This window comes from Microcaecilia unicolor, chromosome 2 (assembly GCF_901765095.1).
Source record: "Microcaecilia unicolor chromosome 2, aMicUni1.1, whole genome shotgun sequence".
NCBI lineage: Eukaryota > Metazoa > Chordata > Amphibia > Gymnophiona > Siphonopidae > Microcaecilia > Microcaecilia unicolor.
This window is the reverse complement of record NC_044032.1, coordinates 206,914,275-206,928,775: the sequence shown is the minus strand read 5'-3', so window position 1 is coordinate 206,928,775 and position 14,501 is coordinate 206,914,275. Positions and strand designations below refer to the sequence as shown.

At 43.3% G+C, this 14,501-nt stretch overlaps 1 protein-coding gene across 2 annotated transcripts in view; it reads left to right on the top strand.

The window, feature by feature from the left end:
* LOC115463279 (aminopeptidase O-like) overlaps positions 1-14,501 on the top strand; it is a 382,003-nt gene that overhangs the window by 259,548 nt on the left and 107,954 nt on the right. The window contains exon 7 of one of the 2 annotated variants that reach the window (XM_030193650.1): positions 649-755. In XM_030193650.1, coding sequence (XP_030049510.1) covers positions 649-755 — 107 coding nt within the window. Of the gene's footprint in view, positions 1-648; positions 760-14,501 lie in introns of those variants that run through there. The other variant, XM_030193651.1, reaches the window with a different exon arrangement.

Genomic DNA, 14,501 nt, shown 5'->3' with positions numbered 1-14,501 from the left:
GCGTTCGGCGCCCTTTATCGCTGGTGCCGTGGACCCACAGCCTCACCTGTTCCATAAGTTAAACCGGCCCTGTTTGTCTCTGTGTTCAGTAATTTTATTCTTTATAACAGTTTCCACTATTTTACCTACTACTTCATTGTTTAAATGAACATGAGAATCTTAAATTATGTGCACATTGGTAACCATTGCCAAATTAAACTTACACATTTGAATAAATTGTCCCTTGTCAACATTTGCATGGCTATACTCTGAGACAAATTAATTGAATATAGGCCTTACTATATCCCAACTTAATTGAGTAAAACGGGATAGGGAGGGAAAATGACATATCTAAAATTATCTAGGTAGACGGTGGCAGAACAGAAATTAATTGCTATGAGTTTCAGGAGGTCTCTTCTTGTACTTTGACCTCTAAAGTATCTCCCTCTCTAAACTACTTATTGCGTAAAATGCCAATAATGATACAGTATGGATTCTACGTACCCCAGACAGGCCCTGCCATGTTTATCTTTCACCTCTTTTAAAATTATGAAGGATACTTGTTGAATCATGTATTGCATTAAGATGGGAAGAATAGGAAAACAAATATTTTTTTTTCTGTTATAAAAGTTTGGGAGACAATAATGGTGCCTCTATTTGTTTAAGCAGCTGCTGCATGAGGAAGCAAAAGACCAGAAAGAGCTGAAAGCCTTGCTTCGCTGGCGTCGGCTTAGAGATGAAGTGGAGAACTCAGAGGAAGAGCTGCAAGTATTAAGGTAAAAATAGTTCAGCTTGCTCTTTTCCATTTCCTCTTTCCCTTCCTCATCCACACCACCCCTTTGTAGCCCCGTTCTCCATTTCATTGAAACAACTGCAGGTTAGCTTTTTAAATTATACCAGCATAAAGACAGCTCTGTTTCTTTGGAAGGAAAATGCATGCTAAATTAATATGAGGTTGCTATCCTAATTGTTATACTTTCCAACATATGGAATGCTGGAAGGAATTATATATAAGGGATTTCTCTCTGTCTGGTCTAGGTACAAAAACTCTCCAAAAAAGGAGCAGAAGTTCACCAATTTTGGCATTAAGTAAGAAAATGTGAATATTTTGGACATGTTTGAAAACCAGTTAACATTAGGTCAGTATTTCCAGAGATCTAAGTCTCGAAAAACAATCCCCATTGCTTTCTATTGGAAACTGTTAGAATGTTGACCAGTGCTCCATTCCAAAAGTCCCTGCTCTCATCCCTTCAGCACTGAGCAACAGAGACAGGGAAAAATAACTGAAGCAATTGGTGAAGAATGGCACCAAAAGGCACCTTTAAAGCTACTTTCTCCACACACCACACTTCCAGGATACACATGCACATATGCCTTACCCCATGCACTCCCACACACATACCACCCATTCACCCCACTAAGACAGACCCTAGGGGAGTGCAGGAACTACGGCAAATCATGGGGGATGGTTGCATTGATCCACCCTGCTCCCAAAGGATGACCTTGAATTCCAACCTCATCCTTTAGTTCACACACTCATTCCCTCCTCGCAACTTTTCCCCTGACTCCCAAGTCTCTTACATGAAGTCTGTGTCTCCTAACTTCCAGAGGCCTCTTTTATTTATTTATTTATACCCCACTCTTTCCCGCTTGACAGCAGGTTCAGTGCGGCTTACAAGGTATGGTACAAAGTATGGAACAAAGTATCACGGTTTACAAAGTATGGTACAAAGTATCGCAGAGATAACACGAAGTGTGGTACAAAGAATCAAGAGATGATCCAGTTATAAAGAGTAGGGCAGTAGGGAGAAATGTGGGGGAGAGTAGTATGAGTAGTGCTAGTGTTGTGTATTAAGTTCGGGAATTAAGTTGGGTTGTTTTGGTAGGCTTGTTTGAAGAGGTAAGTTTTCAGCAGCTTTCGGAAGGGAAGGTGTTCATTGGTTGTTCGGATATGTCGAGGTATTGCATTCCAGAGTTGGCTGCCTATAATGGAGAAGTTGGATGCATAGTAGGTTTTGTATTTGAGGCCTTTGCAATTGGGAAGATGAAGATTGAGGTATGTACGAGAAGATTTGGACCTGTTCCTGGCTGGAAGATCAATCAGTTTGGACATGTAGCTTGGAGATTCGCCATGGAGGATCTTGTGGATCATTGTGTGGGCTTTGAAGTTTATGCGTTCCTTGATAGGGAGCCAGTGAAGTTTTTCACGAAGTGGTGTTGCACTTTCAAATCGTGATTTACCAAAGATGAGTCTGGCTGCTGTGTTTTGGGCGGTTTGGAGTTTTTTCATGATTTGGGCTTTGCAACCGATGAAGATGCTGTTGCAGTAGTCGGCATGGGTGAGTACTGTGGATTGTACTAGGTTGCGGAAAGTATTCTGTGGGAGGAATTGCTTACCTCGCTCCAGTCTTTGTGGCATGATCAGGAGAGATCAGACCAGTGTTCTTTCACTTCTAGCTATCCCTACTGCTGACAGTTCCTCTCCTACCCTTGCCAGTTAAATCAGCTACTTGATCAGTACAGGAGGGTAAAGAATTAGTGGCAGCAGGAGCTGTTTAAAAGCACTGGACCCACTGGCAAAGTCTTACTGATCGAACTGCAGAGGGAGATGGTTCTACATTTCACCTTCTTGCCTCCATTGGAGGGGTGAGGATGAGTGACCAGTGTGTCTTTGGTCTCACATGCACTGTATCAGATGGGGATGGCAGTGTGGCTTTTTATTTCATCCCAGGCTGTACAATAAAGGAGGTGTGATCTAATAACTTTACATTGCAGTGATATAGAGCCCCCAAAAGCAAGGACCATGGGCAGTCACCCCAATTTGCCCTTGCTAGGGAACATTTCACACACCCTATACATTCCACAAACACTCTAAACCTACAGTTTCCCCCCTCCCACACACACACATCCCAAACCCACAACACTCCTACATACCTCATGCTTACACACCCACACACATTACATGCAAACTTGTCTTTAAGACATCCATATATGTTCATGCTCCACAGACACAAGAGCACTCCTATATATAGGCCCACACAGTTCTGTTTCACTGATATACACTTCTGTATGCATGCATCCCCTTGACATGCACACATCTACATCTCCCCAACTACACAAATTCACCTATCCCCAACATACTCACACCTATAGCCCCCAGAGAGACATGAAAATAATCAGCATGGGTTTTCAATTGACACTTAGCACAGAACATAGATACACACAGATACCATGTATAGATATGATCCAACCAAACCCCTACAACCATACTCTCATGTATACATATACAACTATTTACTCTAAAAATATACTCTACAACTCCCCTTCCATACACAGCCCTATCACAACTTTCCTGCCTACAGTCAGAACTCTCCATTAGAAACCAATTCTAACACATACTTCCATACCTATACACCCCCACCCCCACCATATACACACACACACACACACACACACACACACCCGTACCGTCAGTCAGACATGCTGACAAACACAACCCCTCCCTCACACACACATTCAACAGGCACACAACCTAGCACACTTACCCACAGACACCCTACCAATGCTCTCTCAAAACCACATAGAGGGGCATAATCAAACGCGAACGCCCATCTCCATGGGCGTCTATGTCTGAGAACGGGTACGTGAAGGGGTGGGACAGACCGTATTTTCGAAAAAAATGGGCGCCCATCTTTTTTTTCGATAATACGGTTTGTGCCGGGCAAATGCATTGGATATGTGCAGATTTGAGCTGGGCGGTTTCGTTTTTCAGCGATAATGGAAAACGAAGGTGCCCAGCTCAAAAATGAACAAATCCAAGGCATTTGGTTGTGGGAGGGGCCAGGATTCGTAGTGCACTGGTCCCCCTCACATGCCAGGACACCAACCGGGCATCCTAGGGGGCACTTGTATCAAGAAAAAAAAAAGGTAAAATACCTCCCAAGTCCATAGCTCCCTTCCTTTGGGTGCTGAGCCCCTCAAATCCCCCCCAAAACCCACTGCCCACAATTCTACACCATTACCATAGCCCTTATGGCTGAAGGGGGGCATCTACATGTGGGTACAGTGGGTTTTGGGGGTGGTTTGGAGGGTTCCCATTTACCACCACAAGTGTAACAGGTAGGGGGGGTTGGGCCTGGGTCCACCTGGCTGACGTCCACTGCACCTACTAACAACTGCTCCAGGGACCTGCATACTGCTGTGATGGAGCTGGGTATGGCATTTGATGGTGGCATACAGGCTGGAAAAAAAAGTTGTTAGTTGGTTTTTTGAGGGTGGGAGGGGGTTAGTAACCACTGGGGGAGTCAGGGGTTGTGATCTCCGATTCCCTCCGGTGGTCATCTGGTCATTTAGGGCATTTTTTGGACTTGTTCGTGAAAAAAAAAGGGTCCAAAACAAGTGACCTAAATTCGCGCTAAAAACGCCTTTGTTTTTTCGATTATCGGCCGAAGGCGCACATCTCTCCTCGGCCGATAAACACACCCCAGTCCCGCCTTTACCACGCCTCCGACACGCCCCTGTCAACTTTGTTCGTTCCCGCGACGGAGTGCAGTTGAAGACGCCCAAAATCGGCTTTCGATTATACCGATTTGGGCGCCTTTGCGAGATGGGCGCCTATCTCCCGATTTGGGTCAAAATCTAGGCGCCCATCACTTTTGGAAAATAAGGCGGATAGGCTACTTACAAACGTAGATCGATTCCCTATACAAATATAACTCCTCTAGGAATTCATCTTATCTACAGAAACCCTACCCAGCAAGCACCCCCTCCAAACATCCATCCCCGATATATCCCACACATACACCCAATGCTTATCCCCACATCCAAAACACATGCTTCTACTACACACACCTTTTCCATTTACACACGCATCCTCACCCAACCCCACAAACACCACATCCCACACTTTCCATTTATACCTACCTCATATATCCATACCCTCCATTCCCTCTAAACATAAGACACCACAAACCCCGCTACACCCAAAAATATATATTAGCAAACTTTACCGAAGCCAAGCCTCTGCATAATTTCTTTCCTTGTTTTTCTTTAATGCCAGAGATGTGAAGTTTGGATTGGTGTAGGTGGGGGTGGGGTGGAGGAGGGGTTCTCATTTTCTGACCAATTTCCTTTTTTTGAAGCTGTAGTTGTTACCTTCTTCTGTGACCAGTGACAGACAAAAAAAAAAAAAGGAAAAAAAGGAGCATAGAATTGGAAGGCTGATATATCAAACACAGTAAAAAGAAAAAAAAATGAATATAAAGAGAGAAATCTAGTTCTATAGCATTCTTAGGAATGACAGATGTTATTTATTTATAGTTTTTGGTTTTTGTGGTGGTAAGGCTACAAGGCTTCTAAGAGCAAACTCTTTTCCACTCACCATCATAACAGGAGTTCAAGCCAAGGAGGAAAAATGAGAGCTTTGAACATCTTAACTTATTCACCAGAGCATTTCTTCCAATCTAATGCTGATTTACCTAGTTGCATGCTAAAAATATTTATTATGAAAGCTATTCATCTGATAGCATGCATACTAAATGCATGTTTGCCCAATTCATTAAGTTAATAGTACATAGAGCATGCAACCTCTATAATAAATAGTACAAGCATAGAAAAATGAAGGCAGATAAAGGCCATATGCCCTATCAATATGCCCATCCATGCGATCTACTATCCCTTTTTCTCCCTTAGTGTACAGTACGTTCCAAGCTTTCTTGGATTCAGATACAATTTTCATCTCCACCACTTCTGACGAGAGGCTGTTCCATGAATTCACTACCCTTTCTGTGAAGTATTTCCTCAGTTTACTCTTGAGTTTTTCTCCTTTTATCTTCATCCTGTGCCCCCTCATTCCAGGGCTTCATTTCAATTGAAGGAGACTTGCCTTCTGGTCATTTATGTCACAGAGGTATTTAAGAATCACAGAAGCATAGTTTACCAAGTTTTTGATAAGATATCCCATTTGATAAGAGGGTTGCCAGTTGTCATCCACACCAGCTCCTCCTTAAGAACATGCCATGAATGCTGCTCAACTTCATTTGTATCTTTTTTTTTTTTGCCATATATATGATTTGCCGAAATTATGATTTTAGACCCACCTTAATTTGTGGATGAAGACACTGTTTTAGGTTACTGATATTTCTTCTGTTTTGTTTATATCTAATTTATGGGCCATTTTACTAAAGCCCAGTAAAATGTTTGCAGTTACTGTGCATTATTTACAGAATATAATGCACATTAACTGCAAACTCTTTATGGTAACTGTCTGGGGGGGGGGGGGGGGGGGGGGGCAAGGGTTAAAAAGTGAGGTGAAGGAAGTTATTATAGCTAAAATAGAGTCCTTCAAAAAATGAAAGAAGGATCTAACAGAAAATAAAAGGAAACAGCATAAGGAATAGCAAGTCAAATGCAAAGCGCTGATAAGGAAGGCAAAGAGAGACCTTGAAAAGAAGATTGCATTGGAGGCAAAAACGTATAGTGAAAACATTTTAGGTGTATTACAAGCAAGAAGCCGGCAAAAGAATCAGTTGGACTGCTAGATGACCTAGGGGTAAAAGGGGCACTCAGGTAAGATAAGGCCATAGTGGAGAGATTAAATGAATTCTTTGCTTCTGTCATCACCGAGGAAGATGTGGGAGATATACCAATGCCAGAAATGGTATTCAATGCTGACAAGTCAGAGACTGAAACAAATCTCTGCAAACCTGGAAGATATAATGGGGCAATTCGACAAATTGAAGAGTAGCAAATGGTATCCATCCCAGACATAGGAGACAACTTTTCAAAATTATTAGGGGTGCTAAGCCCAATGGACATAACCCCTCCCTGGACACATGCAAGGAATTTTCTCAATATTGTGGGTGCTCAAGCATCCACAGAGTCTGTTCCTATGATCCTAGAGTATTGATAGAATTGAAAAATGAACTTGCAGAGCTATTGCTAGTAATAAGTAATTTATCTTTAAAATCAAGCATGGTACCGGAAGATTGGAGGGTAGCCAATTGAATGACACCAATTTTTTAAAAGGATTCCAGAGATGATCCGGGAAATTATAGATTGGTGAGCTCGATGTCGGTGCTGGGAAAAATGGTAAGAGACTATTATATAGAACAAAATTACAGAGCACATACATAAGCATGGATTAATGAGACAAAGCCAATATGGATTTAGTCAGGGGAAATCTTGCCTCACCAATCTACTACATTTCTTTGAAGGGATGAATAAACGTGGATAAAGGTGAGCCAGTTGATATTGTATATCTGGATTTTCAAAAGGCATTTGACAAACTACCTCAAGGGTTAAACGGTCAGTATTCTCAATGGAGAAGTGTAGATAGTGTGGTTCCCCAGGGGTCTGTGCTGGGACCGCTGCTTTTCAACATATTTTTAAATGATCTAGAGATGGGAATAACTAGTGAGGTAATTAAATTTGCTGATGACGCAAGAGGATTGTGAAAAATTGCAAGAGGACCTTACGAGATTGGGAGATTGGGCATCCAAATGGCAGATGATGTTTAATGTGAGCAAGTGCAAAGTGATGCATGTGTGAAGAGGAACGCAAACTACAGCTACGTGTGATGCAAGGTTCCACATTAGCAGTCACCGCCCAGGAAAAGGATCTAGGTGTCATTGTTGATGATGTGTTGGAAACCCTCTGCTCAGTGTGCAACGGTGGGTAAGAAAGCAAGTAGAATGTTAGGTATTATTAGGAAAGGAGTGGAAAACAAAAATGAGAATATTAGAATGCCTTTATATCGCTGCGTGGTGCGACCGCACCTCAAATACTGTGTGCAGTTCTGGTCACCGAATCTCAAAAGAGATGTGGAGGGGCATAATCGAAAGGGACGCCCAAGTTTTGCTGAGGACGTCCTCACAAAACGTCCCGGTGAAGGGGCGGGGAAAGATGGACGTCCATCTTTTGTTTCGATAATATGGTTGAGAACGCCCAAATCTTGAAATTTAGGTCATCCTTAGAGATGATCGTTCCTAGACTTGGTCATTTCTGATTTTCGACGATGATGGAAACTAAGGACGCCCATCTTAGAAATGACCAAATGCAAGCCATTTGGTTGTGGGAGGAGCCAACATTCATAGTGCACTGGACCCCCTGACATGCCAGGGCACTGCAGTGGACTTCATAAATTGCTCCCAGGAACATAGCTCCCTTACCTTGTGTGCTAAGCCCCCCAAAATACCCCCAAAACCCACTACCCACCACTGTACAACACTACCAAAGCCCATACGGGTGAAGGGGGGCACCTAGATGTGGGTACAGTGGGTTTCTGGTGGGTTTTGGAGGGCTCACATTTACCACCACAAGTGTAACAGGTAGAGGGGAATGGGCCTTGGTCTGCCTGCCTGAAGTGCACTGCACCCACTTAAACTGCTCCAGGGACCTACATACTGCTGTGATGGACCTGAGTATGACATTTGAGGCTGGCATAGAGGCTGGCACAAAAGATTTCTAAACATGTTTTTTTGAGGGTGGGAGAGGATTAGTGACCACTGGGGGAGTAAGGGGAGGTGATCACTGATTCTCTCCAGTGGTCATCTGGTCAGTTTGGGCATCTTTTTGTGCGTTGGTCGTAAGAAAAACAGGACCAGGTAAAGTCATTCAAGTGCTCCTCAGAAACGCCTTTTTTCCCATTATGGGTCGAGGACGCCCATGTGTTAGGCATGCCCAAGTCCCTCCTTTGCTATGCCTCCGACACGCCCCCATGAACTTTGGCCATCCACGCAACGGAAAGCAGTTGGGGACGCCCAAAATCGGCTTTCGATTATGCCGATTTGGGCGACCCTGTGAGAAGGACGCCCATCTTCCGATTTGTGTTGAAAGATGGGCGTCCTCTTTTGAAAATAAGCCTGATAGTGGCATTAGAAAAGATACAGTGAAGGGCGATGAAAATGATAAAGGGGATGGGATAACTTCCGTATGAGGAAAAGCTAAAGCGACTAGGGCTGTTCAGTTTGGAGAAGAGACGTCTGAGGGGGAGATATGATAAGAAGTCTATAAAATACTGAGTGGAGTGGAAGGGGTAGACGTGAATCACTTGTTTACTGTTTCCAAAAATACTGGGACTAGGGAACACGCAATTAAGCTACTAAGTAATAAATTTAAAACAAATCAAAGAAAATATTACTTCACTCAATGTGTAATTAAACTCTGAAATTCTTTTCAAGAAAATGTAGTAAAAGCAGTTAGAAAGTTATAGCTACGTCATGCAAGGTTCCACGTTAGGAGTTACGGACCAAGAAAGGGATCTGGGTGTCGTCGTTGATAACACACTGAAACCTTCTGCTCAGTGTGCTGCTGCAGCTAGGAAAGCAAATAGAATGTTGGGTATTATTAGGAAAGGTATGGAGAACAGATGTGAGGGTGTTATAATGCCATTGTATCGCTCCATGGTGCGACCGCACCTTGAGTACACGGGGAGGAATACCGGATGAAACTGAAAGAAGCCAAGAGAGAGGTACGTCTGGCGAAGGCGCAAGCGGAAGAACAAATGGCTAGAAATGTACGGAGGGGAGACAAAAACTTCTTCAGGTATATTAGTGAAAGGAGAAAGACTAAAAAGGGGATTGTGAGACTAAAAGATACAGCAAAACGCTATGTAGAAAATGATGAAGAAAAAGCCAATTTGCTAAATAGATACTTTTGTTCTGTTTTTACTGAAGAAAATCCTGGGGAAGGACCGAGAGGGACTGGCAAAAGTACACCTGAAAATGAACTGGATAGAGCACCGTTCACGGAAGAGAGTGTATATGAACAACTTGGAAAGCTAAATGTGGACAAAGCCATGGGGCCGGACAGGATCCACCCCAGAATACTGAGGGAACTCAGAGAGGTTCTGGCGGGTCCTCTTAAAGATTTGTTTAATAAATCCTTGGAGACAGGAGAGGTTCCGAGGGATTGGAGAACGGCGGAGGTGGTCCCTCTTCACAAAAGTGGGGATAGGGAAGAAGCTGGAAACTACAGGCCGGTAAGCCTCACTTCGGTTATTGGAAAAGTAATGGAAGCCATGCTGAAGGAAAGGATAGTGAATTTCCTGGAAGCCAATAAGTTGCAAGATCCAAGACAACATGGTTTCACCAAAGGGAAGTCGTGCCAAACGAATCTCATTGAATTCTTTGACTGGGTGACGGGAGAATTAAATCAAGGACGGGCTATGGACGTCATCTACTTAGATTTCAGCAAGGCTTTTGACACGGTTCCCCACAGGAGGCTCTTGAATAAACTAGAAGGGCTGAAGATAGGACCCGAAGTGGTAAACTGGATTAGGAACTGGTTGACGGGCAGACGCCAGAGGGTGGTGGTAAATGGAGTTCGCTCGGAGGAGGGAAAGGTGAGTAGTGGAGTGCCTCAGGGATCGGTGCTGGGGCCCATTCTGTTCAATATATTTGTGAGTGACATTGCCGAAGAGTTACAAGGTAAAGTTTGCCTTTTTGCGGATGACACCAAGATTTGCAACAGAGTGGACACCCCGGAGGGAGTGGAAAACATGAAAAAAGATCTGAAGAAGCTGGAAAAATGGTCTAACGTTTGGCAATTAAAATTCAATGCGAAGAAATGCAAAGTGATGCACTTAGGGAGTAGAAATCCAAGGGAGGCGTATGTGTTAGGTGGGGAGAGCCTGATAGACACGGACGGGGAGAGGGATCTTGGGGTGATAGTATCTGAGGACCTGAAGGCGATGAAACAGTGCGACAAGGCGGTGGCCGTAGCGAGAAGGTTGCTAGGCTGTATAGAGAGAGGTGTGACCAGCAGAAAAAAGGAGGTTTTAATGCCCCTGTATAAGACGTTGGTGAGGCCCCACCTGGAGTATTGTGTTCAGTTTTGGAGGCCGTACCTTGCGAAGGATGTTAAAAAAATGGAAGCGGTGCAAAGAAAAGCTACGAGGATGGTATGGGAGTTGCGTTCCAAGACGTATGAAGAGAGGCTTGCTGACCTGAACATGTATACTCTGGAGGAAAGGAGGAACAGGGGTGATATGATACAGACGTTCAAATATTTGAAAGGTATTAATCCGCAAACGAATCTTTTCCGGAGATGGGAAGGCGGTAGAACGAGAGAACATGAAATGAGATTGAAGGGGGGCAGACTCAGGAAAGATGTCAGGAAGTATTTCTTCACGGAGAGGGTGGTGAACGCTTGGAATGCCCTCCCGCGGGAGGTGGTGGAGATGAAAACGGTAACGGAATTCAAGCATGCGTGGGACAGGCATAAAGGAATCCTGTGCAGAAGGAATGGATCCACAGAAGCTTAACTGAAATTGGGTGGCAGGGGGAAGAGGGGTTGGTGGTTGAGAGGCTAGGATGGGGGAGGGCAGACTTTTTATACGGGGTCTGTGCCGGAGCCGGTGATGGGAGGAGGGACTGGTGGTTGGGACATGGGAAATACTGCTGCACAGATTTATACGGCTGTGCCCTGAAAAAGACAGGTACAAATCAGGGTAAGGTATACACATATGAGTTTATCGTGGGCAGACTAGATGGACCGTGCAGGTCTTTTTCTGCCGTCATCTACTATGTTACTATGTGTTAAATTCTGGTCGCCGCATCTCAAGAAAGATATAGTAGAACTGGAAAAGGTGCAGCGAAGGGCGACAAAAATGATAGCGGGGATGGGACGACTTCCTTATGAAGAAAGACTAAGGAGGATAGGGCTTTTCAGCTTGGAGAAGAGACGGCTGAGGGGAGACATGATAGAGGTATATAAAATAATGAGTGGAGTGGAACAGGTTGATGTGAAGCGTTTATTCACGCTTTCCAAAAATACTAGGACTAGGGGGCATGCGATGAAACTACAGTGTAGTAAATTTAAAAGAAATAGGAGAAACGTTTTCTTCACCCAATGCATAATTAAACTCTGGAATTCATTGCCGGAGAACGTAGTGAAGGCGGTTAGCTTGGCAGAGTTTAAAAAGGGGTTGGACGGTTTCCTAAAGGACAAGTCCATAGACCGCTACTAAATGGACTTGGGAAAAATCCACAATTTCGGGAATAACTTGTATAAAATGTTTGTTCATTTGGGTAACTTGCCAGGTGCCCTTGACCTGGATTGGCCGCTGTCGGGGACAGGATGCTGGCCTTGATGGACCTTGGTCTTTTCCCAGTATGGCATTACTTATGTACTTATGTAAAGTTTCAAATAAGGTTTGGATAATTTCCTAAAAGAAAAGTTCATAAGCCATTATTAAAAATGGGAAATCCACTGCTTATGTTCTTATGTTCCTCTAAAATTAATACAGAAAAAAAATGTTTACTGCATTTGATCTCATCAGTCACTTTCTCCTGTTGTCTCATTTGGTCTCATTTGGTTTCACCGATATAGTTCTCTGCTGTGCCCACAAGGATTTTTCGTTCTCCAGCTTTATTTAATCTCGTTCTTTGTCCTTTAGCCACTTTAATTCAGAGCTGCCATTTTTTTTCAGTTCTATTTTACTACTTTATTACACAGATCCAGAAAATCCAGATATTTCTCACTGACAAGTCTGTCTTAGTTCTGTTGCCCAATGGCTACATTTGTATAGCTTAATCTTGAATCCAGACCAAAATGTTGCCTGTTGGCTCACTGGTTGTCAGTCCCACCCATCTTCTGATCTTTACCTGTTTGGTACTAATGTTAGTCCAGTCGACTCATTTTGATATTTTGGGGTCATTCTAGATTACCAGCTCTCTTTTCTGTTACAAGTGACATCCTTCTGCAAGACAGGATATTTTATGCTTAGACGACTCTGCTCAGTCCAGAGCTATTTTGATCATGATTCATTCCACTTTTTCAAAAAAATCCGCTGTTCAGTGGAGAACTTGAACGCCCCACGGGAGAACACAGGTATGGAAGAAAGTGGGATGTTTGACCACGGAAATACAAGACCTGGAGAGATGGATCTTAAAAATACTTGTTTATTGATGAATAAAAGACTCGAGACAACTGTTGTGTTTCGGCCGTTAGGCCTGCATCAGGAGTCCCACTCTATGGTGTTCCGTATAGTGGGTCTCAGACATCGGAAATCAGCTGATGCGTGCGTTGAAAGACACTTGATGTGATAATCTATGAAGTGGGTCTTTAAAAAGACCCTTACGAAAGAACTTGCGCGTAAACAAACAAAATGTCCGCGTGATGCATGCTTATTATGCTTATAGCATGAGCTATTATGAAAGAATTTTAAATCTTCTCTAAAAACCTTTTTCAACAAGCCTATACCCCCCAACCTTCAGTAGGTTGATAACTGTATGATATACCACTTTCTGCCTGCTGTTTTATTTTTGTACTGAATTTATTTTATATTTATTTATATTTTATTTAATTTATATTTATTTATCACCTTTTTGAAGGAATTCACTCAAGGCAGTGTACAGCAAAGAATAAGTCAAACATAAGCAATGGGCAATTACAGCAATAAAAATCTACTATAATAAAACTCACCCTCAACGTTCTGAAGACAACGTTCTGAAGTCACTCAGTCACTCCCTGAAGGGTTCATGGATTCATGGTGGTGAAGCCACAACACTGACCATGTCTCTCTGCCCCGCCCTCGCATGACGGACCAATCAGAAAAAACAACCTCAACATTCTGAAACACAAAGGACCATCACAACACCGTTCCCAGGCAACACTAGGCAACGTAAGACGGACCAATCAGAGGAAACTACGTGACAAAAAGGGAGGAGCATTCCCCAGCAGAATGGCTCATTATCTGTGCAGCATGGAGAGCACAGAACCACCGCTGGAACGAGAGAAGAATATTCCTGCTGTGGGTATGTGCAAAAATAGACCGGCACAGCACATCCCACAACCCCCAAGCAAAAAACAAAACAAAAAAGACACACATCAACAACCTGCACACACACCGCACCCTCACACACTCACACACACACACACACACACACATGCACAAAATAACTCTGTGACACATACACACACACACAAAAAAGCCACATGCTAGCGCTCGTTTCATTGGTTTCGGAAACGGGCCTTTTTTACTAGTATTCAAATAATAGTATAAAGTATAGCATAGTATACTTTTTTGAAATGTATCTTTATTGAATCAGCCAAATAGCAACAATAGTCATAGGACTGGTATCAAGTCATTTTTGTTTTAATATTACATCCTCCCAATCCACCCCTCATCCACCCTACCAACCCCCCACCCCTATCCTTACTTTCCACTGTCCAATCCAGTCTCCCAGATCTGGTGGTTTCTTATCCACACTTGAGAAACAAACAGTAGAATGAGCAATATAACTATAACTTACCAATTCAAAAGCCAGCTGCGAATCCTATGTGACATGGGTAGCAAAAAGGGTTCCCAAATGTGTTGAAATTTAGCCGAACATCCCTAATGATTCCAGCCTGCTTTATGACGTTCCAGGATCTTGAGGGCATATGCCATATTGAGCCATTGTGTCACATTAGGAGGTTCAGCTTGTAACCATTGGAATAAAATTACACGTTTAGCCAGTGGGAGAAACATGGGATTACTTTACTTAAGCATTATATTGAGGAAACTGGGATTCTAGTCT